Raw genomic sequence first — 15726 nt, 5'->3', positions numbered from 1 at the left:
AGAAAGGAGGTGGTCTACCAAGCGCACAGACACTCGTGAAATATCTAAGATAGGTAGGGTTTGTTTAAATGTAAGTAAAAAGTGGCGAAATGCTTCCGTTCGTCTGGCGTGCACGACTACTGACCACACTCCAAATCTCACTGGGAGGAAGTCGGTGACCAAGCGTCTTCTCTATGAGAATTAGCTCGTGCCCTTTACTACATACGCAGGATAAATGCATTGGGGTGAGTTAAAACAAAACGATGGCCAGTTCGATGCACTCAAGGCGTTTAGTACGCAAGCCCGAAACTCGCAATGCAGGCAGTTGTTGTTGCCGCAGTACTAGACCGATAAACTTGGCACCCTTCAATTCATTTCATCTTTTGCCAAAATGAAACTGCTTACACTTTACACAAAACTAACCTCAAAGACATTGTCTTTAATGTTAGACCTGATATCGAAGCATAATTTTACAGCGGAGCTGTCTTAGGTTAGTTTCCAACGTTTTGTGATGCGCGTGGGAAAAAACTATCATGTGCAACGCGTTTACGGGGGTGTGAGCCATTAATTAGGGGGCATGAGCCTATAGGAGGCATGACTCTTTAGGCGAACGACGTGCAGATCACGTACATATCCAGCGAAAACGGGGAAGGCGGGAGATGGAAATTCAAGACGATGAGCAAATCGAGAACAAGGTGAAAACGAGAGCCAACTTTTCGTCAAGTGGACTTGTCTTTTTCAAGGCTACATATGCTTTTCTCGGCACATTATATACAGATGGGGTTTTTCTAAAGTGGAGAGGGCGTAAGGCGGGTGGGTGCGGAAACGAGCCAAGGTGTGTTAGCGGCGAGGGTGTAGAATTGAGAATAAAGGAGCTCTGTGCACAAGGCCGGTGACACGGCCATCTGTCAGCCACGTGTCAACGGCCGCGTGTCAGCCGGCGTGTCAGCCGGCGTGTCAGCCGGCGTGTCAATGGCGTGCACAGCACCCCTCTATTACCTGCTTCGTTGGATATCGTGGTCTATCCTGTCTCTGAAAGAGATAATAGAAGGAGCGGCAGAAACCGGTGCGCATGAAAAAAATAAAAATAAAGTATACTAAAATGAATTAAATAAATAAAGAAAAGAAAAAAAGGAAAGAAAGGAAAACAAAAACAAAAAGAAAACACTAAGTAACCAAACGAAGTGTTGTTGCTTATAGCTTGAAATTTAGCATAGCGAATAGATTCTAAAGCTTCCTTTGAAACGTTTATGCCTATTTGTTGTAATATATTGAACTTATGGATAAAGTATGTTTCTGTGTATTTTCTGCCTCGCGCAAAGCGGAAATTTGACTGCGAAATTGAAGTTCATTAAAGTTATCACCTGGTTGGTTGAAATGCTCCGCGATGGCTTTGAGAAGGTATTTAGTTGTGTCCGCTCGATGTCCATTTAATTTGACGCTCATTGATTGTCCCGTTTTACCGATATATTGTTTGTTACAGAAGGAACATGCAAGCACATAGATCCCATGTGAACTTGTACAAGTAAAGCTTGTTTTGACTTCATGTGTATAACTATTTGCGGTGCTTTTAATTTAATGTCACTAAGAAGGTGCCTGCAGGTTTTGCACCTGCAGGATGTTTTGAACCTGCAGGTTTTGGACCTGTAGGTTTCGCACCAAGCATGTTGCCTTAGACTAGGGGAAATTGGCGGCATACAACATGCAACTTATGCCGACGACATCACCAAATGGACCAACACAGGCGCACTGAGCGAAAAAGAAGAGAAGCTACAGAAAGCGGCCACCTGTGTAGAAAACTACGTTAAAGAAAGAGGACTAGCGTGCTCGACCGAAAAATCAGAGGTCCTACGAGTATGGAGAGGAAAACAAAACCGGATGGTCCCGACCAGCGAAGAAGTGCGGCTTAATGTCTACCTGGAAGGAACACCGATACCCGAAAAGACAATCATAGGAATCCTAGGGATGTGGCTACAATCAAACCAGCGTTGTTCCCACACCCTTACGCTACTAAAAGCCTCACCACTCCAAGTCACACGCATGATCACGCGAGTCTCGAACAGACACCATGGCTTGCGAGAAGAAGACACAATCAAGCTAGTTAGAAGTCTGATGATCAGCCGAATGACATACAGCCTCCCGTACCACGGCCACATCAAGAGCGAAATCCAACAGGCGGATTCGATAATGCGCAAGGCGCACAAAACTGCGTTTCGACTACCCCAAAACACCTCAACCGAAAAACTCCTAGCCATGATACTGCAGAAAACGTACACAAAACTAAGAGAAACACAACGCACGGAGCAAATGTGTAGACTGCAGCAGACACCCACAGGCCGAGCTTTTCTCCAGAGACTCGGCTACGTTGAACAGATACGGGAAATCTCGAGGACCGAAGCTATCCCCTACGAGTAGTGCAGCACGCTTAGAATAGCACCAATCCAAAGAAACATGGACCTCAACCTCCATAAAGGTAAAGCAATGAAGGGGGCTAGTTGGTGAACGTTCATGGTTATATTGCGCTCAGTTTTACACAGACGATATTAAGAACAGTTGGTAGTTTGCGCTACGTCCGTCCACGTCCTGTCCTTCCTTAATATCGTCTGTGTAAAACTGAGCGCAATATAACCATGAAAGCTCCATAAAGGTGGCAGGGCGGAAAGGGCCGAATATCTACAGAAAAATTACGCTCCCCCAAATACAAATGTGTATGTGGACGCAGCCATATACACCAGACAAAGGGGAAGTATGAATGCAGTACCAACGATGGTCGACTCGGTGCTACGAGGGAGAACCAAAGTTTCGCTACAAGACAGCACGGTGGTCAAGGCTGAAGAAGTGGCCGTTGTTCAAGTGGCAGCGGAGGGCTATCGGATCGGTCAGTCGCTAACAATACTCTCGGACTTACAAACAGCCTTCTGCAAGTACTTGCATGACAGAATCAGTCACCGAGCACTCTGCATACTCTGCTCAGTGGACTGTGAAACAATACAACAAACAGGCACAAAACCACATGAAGCGATCACACACAATATCGTATGGGTACCGAGATACAAGGGGGTGGCAGTGAACCAAGAGGGGCACAGGATAGCTTAAGAGTACACTAATTACCAAGCGTCCGAGTTCCAACGTCGACAGCCTCGAGGAACCCACGCCTGTACACCGAGAGTACTCGGCCATTTTAAACAATTACAGAGGCAGCAGGAAGCGGTACCCCCGCCAGACAAGTCCCTTAGTAGGGAAGAAGCTGTCGCATGGAGACATCTACAAATAGCTCAGACCCGCAAGAGCAGCGACGGCTGATCCGGCGGGCACGCGGTGTGGTGCGAGCCAATGGCGCCCTGTACTAAGGGCTCCACCCTACGAGGCAGTCACCCAATCTAATCCAATCTAATTACAAATAAATGTTTTCTCTCTCTCTGTCTCTACAAACTGGGTCGCACCCTGACCTTACAGTGCTAAGTAAAATGCACTCCACGCTATATAAGGACAAATGTCCATGGTGCAATGAGAAACCCACATTATACCACATAACATGGGCATGTCAACAAACTGACGTAGTCCCAATCATATCACACCCAAGTGCGGATCAATGGGAGGAACTGCTGTCCAGCGACAGCTGCGAAGACCAGCTAAGTCTAGTGCGGCGCGCACGACGGACAGCAGAGGCCAGCGGAACCCTGGACTGAGGCCGAAACTTATAGCTATTGCTGGAATATGGCCGAAACTTAGCTATCCCCCAGACGACAGCTAAGCATTCCTTTTTAATAGTGGAGTAGTTCGTTTCTGCAGATGTTAAGGTGCGGCTAGCATAAGCGATAGCACGTTCAACACCATCTTGCTCCTGCACAAGGACTGCATCAAGGCCGATATTGCTAGCATCAGTGTGCAGTTCACTGTCGAGAGGTGTCTGGAGGCACCGCTCAAGCTCGGAGAAGGCGTCTCTCAGCTCCGGACCCCAAACAAAAGGGATATCCTCCTTTGTTAAACGAGTGAGGGGTTCTGCGATCTTGGCAAAATTCTCCACAAAGCGCCCGTAGTATGAGCAGAGACCCAACAAGCGGCGTACGTCACATTTGTTGGCTGGTGGTGGAACTGCTACAACAGCCACACCCTTTTCTAGGTTTGGCCGTACACCTTCATTCCTAACAACGTGGCTGAGGAACTTCAGTTCCTGATAACCAAAATGGCATTTCTCAGGTTTTAATGGCAGGCCTGCAGATCAAATTGAAAGTAATACGAACTGAAGGCGCTGTAAGTGTTGTTCATATGTACGAGAAAAAGAAACAACGACGTTGTCTAAATAGACAAAACATGATTCCCACTTAAGACCTGACAGCGCGGTGTCCTGCTTTTTTGAAAGGTCGCGGGAGCTGAGCATAATCCGAAGGGCAGCGCCTTAAAATCGTACATGCCGCCAGGAGTTACGAAAACAGTCTTTTCGCGATCAAGTTCATCACCTTCTATCTGCCAGTATCCGCTGCATAAATCCATTGAGGGGAAGTATCCGGCATGTCGAAGACGCTTTAGAGAATGATCTATGCCGGGAAGAGGGTAGACATCTTTTTTTCATCAACCTGCTCGCTTTGCGGTAATCCACACAAAAGCGAAGAGCCCCGTCCTTCTTGACAAGTACAACGGGGGGCGCTCATGGGTTGGTTGAGGGTTTAATTACGCCGTCGTCTAGCATTTGCTTCACTGGGCAACGAATTGCCTCTTGCTCCTTTTCTGACACGCGGTAGGCATGCTGACGCACGGGACCTTGGGTCGGGTTTGTTATAATAGGGTGCTTCGCGATGGGGGTCTGTTACTTTTGACGTGGATGTGAAAGAATCACTAAACATGCATAATATACTTCGTATTGACTCTTTCTGTTTGGTGAGAGCTCAGGATTTACATCGACTGTACTGACAACCACGGTGTCACTCTTAACGGCTGAAGAAAGCTCAGCAAGCCGTAGAACCTATTGCATCCCCAATATCTTCAAAGTGAGCAATGGCCGTTCGCTTTGCCAGATGTTCGTACTCACCGCTGAAGTTCGTCACTAAAAGCTCAGTCATTCGGCGGTTAGTTGAATAATGCCGCGGGCGACACAAACTTGCCAAGCCAAGAGCACCGACACGTTTCCTTCAGCGACGCCGCGCTACTAATATGATCACAGTCGCTTTCAACAGTTATGAACATACTATAGTTCGCAGCGGGAGTGTCACGGCGTCATCAACAACATGCAGTGCTGTCTTGCGCGTGTTACTCTCTTGCACTACTGGGGCGTAGTCGTCGGAAAACGTTATAATCAGCTCCCGAACACAGAAAACAGCACCGTGCTCGCGAAGAAAATCCATCCCAAGGACGACTTTTCGCGAGCACTCTCGCAACACGATAAACGAAGCACTGTACGTTGACTGACGGATTTGGAGCCTGGCGGTGCATGCCCCAATCGGCGCCAAGAGATGACCACATGCTGTCCGGAGGCTTGATCCGTGCCCATGGCGTCGTGACTTTTCTCAGTTCAACAGCTAGTTCGGCACTCACAACAGAAAAGTCGGCGCAATGTCCACGAGGGCAGTGACCGGGTAGTTGACGTGAATGGGAATGTCTGCAGAAACACTTTTGTAGTCGACAACATGCGGCTGTGGAAAGGAATCATTGGCGGTCGGCTGGCGTATCGGGGGAGGAGGATGTTTTATAGATCCGTCAAAAGTGGCCCCAGTCCGGAGATCGCAGCTCCTAGTTTCCCCGGCGTGGGCTTGCGGACTTGATGGATCTGCCCCCAACGCCATGAGCGAAAGGCAAGTTTTGGCCAGGTGACGTAGAACGTCGAGGAGATGGAGAGCTGGACTGGCGCCGCGGAAGAGTCGGTGACTGGTGGCTCACCAAGTACTGGACGATACCTCGGGGACGCTCACAATCACAGGGTCAATGTGCGCCTGGGCGAAACCCAAGAAGGCCCATCTGGCGGTATGTGCACTCTCGGTATAGGTGCCCTGCTTCCCCACAATGATAGCAGAGTGGCAAATTGTCTGGAGTGCGCCACACACTGGATTTCTGCACGTTTAGACTTGGGCTTGCGAAAGAAAGAGGGCTCGAAAAATAATGGGAGCTCGAGAAGTACTGTGTCGTCTGTTGCATGGATAGACGAGATGGATAGCCGACTGCGGGCACAAGAGCTCTTAAGGCTTCGGCGTACGTCAGGAGATGGGCTGGCGGCGCGACCAGCGGTTGTACCAGCTGCCTGACCTCTTCACGAACCACATCACTGAAAGCAGTCACATGGGGTTGAGGAGACATTGCATGAACGTGTTGCAGCTCATCGATTACGATACTGCGCACGAGCTTCCTGAGGGTTGTTTAATCAGGGGCGGCCATGGGCGACAAGAGAGATGTAAAGCTGCTCGGGCGCTCATACTTCGACGACCACTGCCGTAGCATACGCTCCATCGTTGTTGCGTCGTTGAAAAATTCCGCTACAGTACCTGGTGGGTTGCGCACTAGATCTGCGAACAACTGCTCTTTCATTTCCCGTATCAACAAGCGTACTTTTTCTTCTTTCATTCAGGAATCAGCGTGCCGCTACAGCCGCGACATGTCCTCAACGAACATGGCAGCACTCTCATTTGGCCTTTGATTCCTGGAATTGAGTGCACGTTCTGCTTGCGCCTCTCGGTCCGAACTTCCGTAGATATGGCGCAGCTGGCCACAAAAGTATTGCCAGGTCGCCAAACTAGCTTCTAGGTTTTCGAGCCAGATGCGCCCCAAGTCCTGGAGAGTGAAGTAGACATACCGAAGCTTCCGGTGGTCGTACCATTCATTGACGCTGTCAACTCGATTGTAATGGTTCAGTCAGTCGTCAACCTCCTCGAACGCGTCATCGTGAAACGACATTGGGGTTCGCGGAGTGCTGAAAATCCACGGAACAGGCAGAGCGGTGGTCTCTCCAGTCTGGTTACTCGTTGATCTTGTTGTCATGGTTGTACACTTCAATGAGAGAGGGTCCTGTTCTGGTGGTAGTCTTAGCTGTCGCCGGCTGCGCGTCGAAGGTGTCGCGATCGAACATGAGAGCTTCTTATTAGTCGCAGTGCATGGAACCGTTTACCCCGCACATCCACCAGGCACGTTACTATATATATATATATATATATATATATATATATATATATATATATATATATATATATATATATATATATATATATATATATAGTTTTCAAGCATTTTTGTCAACCCAAAAATAAGGCTTGACCACTGTATGACCACACCACCACGGCATCACGACCGCGAGTAGATTACTAGTGCCTCAAGCTATTAGGCTGCTTCGCCGACTCGGTTGGCGTAGAAGGCGTGACGGCGACGGCATGCTGAGACCCAGGGGATCAAGCTGGAATAACGACGATGGAACGACAACGATGTCATCATGGCCACGAGCATATATCTAGTGACACAAGCTGTAGACACTTTGGGCCACTGGGTCGGCGTAACAAGACAGACGGACGGACGTACAGACAGACAGACAGACAGACAGACAGACAGACAGACAGACAGACAGACAGACAGACAGACAGACAGACAGACAGACAGACAGACAGACAGACAGACAGACAGACAGACAGAAAGGCGGACGGACGGACGGATAGATAGATAGATAGATAGATAGATAGATAGATAGATAGATAGATAGATAGATAGATAGATAGATAGATAGATAGATAGATAGATAGATAGATAGATAGATAGATAGATAGATAGATAGATAGATAGATAGATAGATAGATAGATAGATAGATAGATGTGCAATGGCGTCATGCGGTTCAAAACTGCTCCCGGACCAGATGGCGTTACATGTGATGTCAAAAAAAACTTAGGGCCGGAAGGTAGAGCGACACTTTTAGAATTACTGAACAATCTCTGGACATTTGTTATCCCAATCCTTAAAACTGGTAAGACACCCGCTTTGTCTTGATTCTTTCCGACCCGTAAGCATCACAAGTTGTCTTTGTGAGGTAATGGAGAAGATTGTGAGTCGACATCAGTGGTGGTGTGGAAACACCAATGTGCTATCTGATTAAGTGATAGAGTTTATAAAGCGCTGCATGGAAGCAGCTGTGGAAATATGATAATCGCGGTGTTTCTAGATAATGAGTGAGCATTTGACATCGTAAATCACATACATGTGTTTGTTAGCATGCTAGAGCTTGGTCTATGTGGATGATCTATGCGATGGATTTCACAGTTCTTAAGTAGTGGGAAAATGTATATGCAAACCAATCAAGGGGAGAATAAATATCACAGCGTCACGTAGGGTGTTCCGTAGAGAAGTTTACTTAGCCCATTTCTCTCCCATATACTATTGACAGCTTTACCGCAAGAACATCCAGCTGGTTTACAATATTCACTGTGCCACGATGACGGCCGCATATGAGCTTTTGGCTCGTGTGTAGATAAGCTACAATCGACGTTGTAGGAGGCCCTAGATATTATTGACAACTTCCTAAACGAAAAGGGCATGGGTCTATCTTACAATAAGACAACGGTAGTGCCTTTTACTATAGGCGACAGTTGAAGAATTTGCTACTTAATCTGGCAGAAAAAACTTTGATGATTGTCAAATAACACAAATTTCTGGGCGTTACCCATGATCGGCAAAGGTCATCGGCACGGATGAGTACACTTGAAAAGGAAGTCACTTCTGTTATGAACGTGCTTCGCCGACTTGTCCGAACAACATGGGGAAAATCAGTCGCATCACTACTGCAAGCTCACAATGCACTCCTAAAGCAATAAATAGCTCAGTCGGCACCCATTCTCCAGGGCTTATCACAAACTTCTAAGAAGAGAATCTAACTTTAATTGACAAGAGAGCTTCGAGGGTGTCTTGGGTTCCTCCGAACTACCCAGAGTCCTTTTGTCATCGCTGAGGCTTGCGTCACCCGCCTTTTCCAGTTTTATTAACAATCGAAACTTGTGGAAGTGCCTACCGAATTCTAACGCTACATAAAGAGCACCAACTAAAGAACTCCTTAATGAAAGAAACAAAAGTTAAATTCATAAGGTTATTCAGGATCATATGACGTTATTATATTAACGGTATAAGATATGACATCGAGATTTGAAATCTGCTGCTTGGAATTCAGTTACCCTCCTTGGAAGCTGACACCTCCTACAACAAGATTGTAAGTCGAGGGAAGCATACGCGAGAGAGACATGTTCATAATAATTGCGCAGCAACTTGCATTGTACTAGGTTTAATCTTTATATCTAAAGTATATGTATCTGTAAGGACGGATCGTGGTAAATTAATTCGTCTGCATCCGCATTTGCCGTATCGGACCTGAAGTTAAACAGACGTTTAAATTGTCTAGAGGGACATCGTCTACCGTCACCAAACTCTCTGCTGTCCTCTCTGCTTTGCGCTTCATAGCGTCAGTAGAGATCTTACAGAAGTGGGTTATTTTTAGTGATTCACAAGCCGCACTCAAGTCACTGTAGAGCACAGACCGAAATGCCTTGAATACACATCCAGTATATAAAAGTATCAAAGAGCACATGATAGTCACTGCTAGAAATCACATTATAGGCTATCAATAGATGCTGGGACACTGCAATTTTTTTAAAACACTGCAGCGTACGTTGTAGTGTTGGAAAATGAAAATACAATAAATATTCCTCTTACCCATAATGAAGTCCGCCTGTTCCTGACACAGATATTGTGTTGACTAAGCACAAACACCTGCTTTGATTAGGAATCAAAGTGCTCAGAGATATTCTTCATAGATCTTAACATTAGGTTGTTCATTCCGCCAAAGTAGAAATAGAAATTTTGTTGCTTTATTTCACCACCTAGGGCTTAGGACAGCATATACGCGTCACTTTTTGAATTCAATGTGTTGCTATATAATCCGTCGGCATTGCCATTGTGACGAGACTGACGAAGACGTGCACCTCCTTCTTGAGTGCCCAGGACACAATACTGCGATGCAGACTGAAAGCTGATGTAATGTTGCTAGGGCATCGGCCATTTAGTCTGAAAAAAAAAAAGAATATTCGTCCATGGCCAATAATGAAACAACAGAAAAAGAGCGCTCGTGGCTGTCTTTTTTCTTAATTTCGTGGAAAATACGAAAATGTAAGGCTGATATAAATATTCGAGCGTAACAACATTGCTATTTTTTATTGCTGTAGATCATATATGGGTACCTCACGTCTGTATATTTGTAACGCACATCTGAATTTATTATGTGCTTCTGTATCTTCATGTAGGTATGTGAGATTCGTCAGTCGCCTCATCCGCAAAAATGTCAACTTATGTGGGTGTTTTCGAACTCTCTCGTGTTTATGGAACTGCGTGTCTCTGAGTGTTCCTTTACTCTTGTGCGGAAGTTCTCAAATGTTTGTCATATTTTCCTGTCTCAGTTTTGCTTGCCCTGCGAAGAGGAGTAGCCTGCGCCATTAAACGCACCACCCTTTCCTTCAATTACGCAACCATAAAATAAGCATATACCTGCTATGCGCACCCCAAGTTATGAACTTGAATATGTACTAAGTTGCCCGACTTCTAGTTCTTTTTTTACTATACCCCTGAAGATGTTTCACATCAGAGGCAAATCATGAAGCGGTGTAATTTTTATGTAGGACGTTTCAACCATTTAGAACAAATTGTTGCTACATCACATTGCAACTGGCGCCTCTTAGTGGATTTTCCGGAAGGTTTCTTACAGAAAAAAGTTGAGAAAATACGCAGCAGATGGCAGCACCATTTCGATAATACGCGCATAGCGTACGGCATTGAGAAACGTTCCTCCATGGCGTATGAGAGGCTGACCTGCCGTCTTGTCAAGCTAGTAAGAAAGTAATGTTAGCTGCCTCCGGCTGACCCGCATCGTTTGGCGCGCTGGTAGAGCCCTCTAATCAACAGCATTTGTGATGACGCGTGCATTGAAATCACGTAGTGTACACGGCATCGTCCCGTAGCAAATCAATGCCGTGACCGCAGAAAGCTGATGCAACAGTGATGCTTTGTTGGTTTTAATTTGTGGTTAAAAACACCATTATTCCCTCTATATTGCAAAAAAGATTTCACAGCCCAGCACGGTGTTGTTTTTGTCAAGAGGAATAGCATCATTAAGATTACCAAAGGGAAACAAGCTCAACTATTCTATCGAGGAAGCACCTTTTTTTTTTTCAGGTCTGCAAAAACTTGTGCAATTGTGCCCATTAAGAAACAGCTTGTGCTGCTTAACAATAATACAATGAACTCGATTTGTGTTCAAACAGACTTAAAGATTTTACGCTTACGACTGTTTCGTTCTTACTCAAATTTAAATTTCTCAGTAAAGTAATCCTGCAATGCTTCATTCAAACAACAACATCAAAGCTAAATAGTCTTTTTTTCTGGTTCGTCCGAATCATTTTAAATCATTCGTTAGCACCTTCATTAGTACACTGGATAAAATTGGATACGGCTTTTTCAAATCAGATGCAGCGCATTCAACCTTTTTTATAATGTCCCGTTCTCAAAGTAAACTTGTTATCTTTTTAGGTTTTTCCCTTTTGTAGCGTCTCCAACATGTCCCAGAATCAAATGAAATTCTTCTTTCCTTCATTACTGCAGTATTTTAATAACGTGGAGTCGCGGCCTCCCTTAGAATGCTGTTAAAAAGGCGATTAGATCCAGTGAAAACAATGTTCTTTCATTTGGAGCGTGGGTCTTCATTAGACCCCATATGAACCATACTTACATATTAAAGCGAAGCTTTCTTTGCGAAACCTCCCGAATTTCCTGACCGTGGTTGCTTGGTACTGCTGCTGTCTCGCCGAATAGCTTATATTAAAAAAGAAGTAACTGAATTACGTGCCTGATGGTGAGAGCGAACCATGTTTCCGCAGCACAGCAGACCAATGCTTCAAGAGTTAAGCCACAATCGAACTTGCAACGTGCCAACACCAACTAGCTCTTCGAGGTGATCGCTACGTGTGTCGCATTGCGCAGAAAGGTGCACGAGAGCACATGCGAGCTCACCCGAGCAGGTGCGAAGGGGCTGCGTTTACAGTTTGTAACGTGGATGATGTGGTTTGGGCGAGGGCCTTCGGTATGACCTCGCACCGGCACTGCAATAACACAGAAACTATCACAGGTTTCTGTGCACTTCATACATCTAGAAAAAGCTTCCCTGTGTGTATATTCCAACATGGTGCGTTGTATTTTTTTATAATTCAGTTTGTTGTTGAATGTAATGAATTGGACAGTTATGTGCCGACTTCTATGATATTTTCATGATGAGCTAAAGAAAGGAAAGCTCAATCAATTTTATCTTTCATTGCTATCAGTTTCACAATTAAAGACGTTTTTTTTTCGTTCCCATTTTACATATGCTGTAGTTATATAAAGGAACATGCACACCCCACACACTGTGGGAATCAATGTTAAGTGGAGAATTTCGCAGCAGCTTGATGTCAGCATCATTAGGGGTGCTGCAAAGTGCTACCGAATGGCGCAACATGTCGTTCGTGTAGATCGAGGAATTGTGCGTGTGATTCGAAGGAGTCTTTGACGGGAATGGTAATGCGACGGCACGACAACGACGACGACGATCCATGACTTGATGACGATGGCTACGATGATGGCACGATGCTTGGTTAATTGTACACCGGTGACGAAAAGTTACAATCTTATCCGTTATGATCTGGGTCCATCCCGAATGTAGTTTACTGGGTAAATCGGGCTGATCCGTAGGTTGGTGCAATGTCGCGTAACATCTGGCTGCCACGAGAAAAGCATAAGGAAGACTGGCACGCTTTCGCAAGAGGGAAGCATATCCTTGTTATTCGATGTTACACGCACACAAACCATCTCAAAGAGCAAGCTGCAAGTCAGAAGAGATTGGTAAGGTTGTTATTCTCTTGTGCTATACATGCGTCTGTGGCCTAATAAATAAAGCATGGAGCTGTTTCTCCGGGAGATGTGGTTTCAAATAACACCATCAGACATGCATATTTTATTGAAAGAGCCTCAAATTAGGCGAGAGAGAAAACTTCCTACCGGAAAGTTGCTAGTTAGAGGCAAATAATCCTTAGCATTAAAATACACAATCCTTGGCCACCACCTACCACGAAAATAAATGAACTTACCCGGTGCTGATGATATGTAAATGGGTCTGGGGTGTACCAGAGTATACTTGGAAGAAGGGAAGAAAACGAAAAGAAATGGTGGCAAAAACCATTTTACGATGACTGTCGACGGTAATGAGTTTAGCATTGAATCAACATAGCGATAGAACGTATTGCCACCGTTGAAACGAGTCATGTATCAGGCGTGTACTGCAGCGGAATTCCTCTTTCGCGCTTCCACAAGAACACGCGCTTGGTCTCCGCATCGGCGCCGTAGTGGAGGACTCCGGAAATTTCGACCCCCTGGGGTTCTTTAACGTGCATCTATATCTAAGTGCCACGGGTGTTTTCGCATTTCGCCCCATCGAAATGCGGCCGCCGTGGCCAGGATTCGATCTTGTGACCTCGTGCTCAGTAGCCCAACACCATAGCCACTGAGCAACCACGGCGGGCGTCGACGTGAAAGAGGTTCGTTGAAGACCGGCTTGTATGTACACATTGATACATTAACAGTGATGCAAGATAGTTCGATGGTTCATTTCGAACCTTGTTACTTTAGCACAGCTTTTCTATGCGTCAGCCATTCGACCACTCACTACCCAGTGACCCAGGTAGGCGGGAAAACGGTTGAATACATACATACATACATACATGCATACATACATACATACATACCTACATACATACATACATACATACATACATACATACATACATACATACATACATACATACATACATACATACATACATACATACATACATACATACATACATACATACATACATACATACATACATACATACATACATACATACATACATACATACATACTGGGCAGTGGGCACTAATGTGATCTTTTACTTGACTGACGGGGCAATTGCCTATGGTTCCGCAATCACGAATCCGATCTTACCACCTGGTCGGCTTTCACGGCAACTTTGGCAGAGGTCATCGGCCGTCTCGCTGTTGCCGGCTTCGTGCTGAAGTCGAGCTTCGACGCCAGGACAGCCTTTGTAACACCTGATGGGCTGCATGAATTTACCGTCATACCGTTCGGCCTCTGCAACGCGCCTGCCACTTTAGGTCGAATGATGTACACCAATCTTCGAGGGCTGAAGTGGAAAACGTTCCTCTGTTATTTAAATGGCATTGTGGTTTATTCCACCGACTTTGCATCGCACCTCTGCCGCCTCGAGCAAGTCCTTGCGTGCCTCTCTGCTGCAGGACTGCAACTAAATTTGAAGAAATGCCACTTCGGCGCTCGCACGCTTACTATTCTCGACCATGTAGTTTCAACAGACGGTAGCCTCCCGGACTCCATGAAACTTAGCGCCATATCCGAGTTCCCTAAACCAACCACCATGCAAGAGCTGCGCGGCTTGATCGGCGTATGCTCATATTTCCGATGCTTCGTCCGTAACTTTGCCTCTACCATTGCCCCTTGACGCAGCTTCTCACCGGCAGTTCTGACCTATCGGCCTGGTCCCCGGCATGCGACGATACATTCCAAGAAATGCGACGTGTTCCCACCTCGCCTCCAGTACTGCGAAACTTCGAACCCTCTGCTCCAACTGAGATCCATACGGACGCTAGCAGTGTCGGGCTCGGCGCTGTTCTTGAACAGCGCAAGAATAGCTTCGAAGAGTACGTCGTCGCGTATGCCAGCCGCACCATTACCAAAGCCGAGGCGAACTAGTCGGTTACTGAGAAGGAATGTCTGGCCATAATTTGGGCTATTGGAAAAGTTCGTCCTTATGTGTATGGGCACCCATTTCACGTCCTGACCGACCATCATGCCCTATGCTGGTTATCTTCAGTAAAAGATCCAATTGGTCGGCTCGCCTGTTGGGCCTTGCGCCTCCAAGAGTACGACATCCGCGTTGTTTATCGTTCAGGCCAAAAGCATTTCGACGCAGACGCTCTATCCCGGTCACCCCTGCCTTCTGGTCTTGTCGACTCGTCTATTTTCAGCTGCGGTGCCTTCGCTCTCAACATTTCCGACATGCCATCAGAGCAGCGCAAAGACCCATGGATATCTTCGCTTACTGACTTCCTGTGAACCAGTCGCCAGCGCCGATCTCTCGGACGCTCCGTCGCCAAGTCGCGTACTTCATCATTCCGGATAACCTGCTGTACGGCCGCAACTACAATTCGAACGGCCGCAAGTGGTTGCTTGTTATACACCGACACCTCCGCTCCGACATTTGCGCCACGTTCCACGACAACCCACAATGCAGCAACGCCGGTGTATTTAAGACATACTCTCGCCTCCAGCTTCGGTACTACTGGCGCGGTATGTACTGTTTCGTTCGCCAGTATGTCCGCTCATGCTACATATGCTAACGACGAAAGACGCCCCTTGTAACCTTTACCAGGTCCCGCGCGAGCGTTCGACCGCATCGGCATTGACCTATATGGTCCGCTTCCCAACACTCCAAGCGGCAGCCGCTGGTTTAGTGTTGGTATCGACCGCGTCACGCGGTACGCTAAAACTTCAGCCTTAGCATCTGCCACAGCAAAAGACGTCGCCTGTTTTATCCTTCAAAGCCTGATTTTACGCCCTGGAGCACCTCGAGAATTACTGAGCGACCGCGGTCGCGTTTTCTTCGCCGACGTCATTTCAGCATTGCTAAAGGAGTGCC

The 15726-nt window shown here is 46.5% G+C and overlaps 1 protein-coding gene across 1 annotated transcript in view; it reads left to right on the top strand.

The window, feature by feature from the left end:
* The first annotated feature begins 2745 nt into the window (after nt 1-2745).
* The window catches only part of LOC135905725 (nose resistant to fluoxetine protein 6-like), a 113374-nt gene continuing 100393 nt past the window's right edge, over nt 2746-15726 (top strand). The window contains exon 1 of the mRNA XM_070538791.1: nt 2746-2857. Within this exon, the coding sequence (XP_070394892.1) occupies nt 2746-2857 (112 nt within the window). The remainder of the gene's footprint in view (nt 2858-15726) is intronic.

Source organism: Dermacentor albipictus, chromosome 1 (assembly GCF_038994185.2).
Source record: "Dermacentor albipictus isolate Rhodes 1998 colony chromosome 1, USDA_Dalb.pri_finalv2, whole genome shotgun sequence".
NCBI lineage: Eukaryota > Metazoa > Arthropoda > Arachnida > Ixodida > Ixodidae > Dermacentor > Dermacentor albipictus.
The sequence above is the reverse complement of the archived record's forward strand: the minus strand, read 5'-3'. Positions and strand labels throughout refer to the sequence as shown.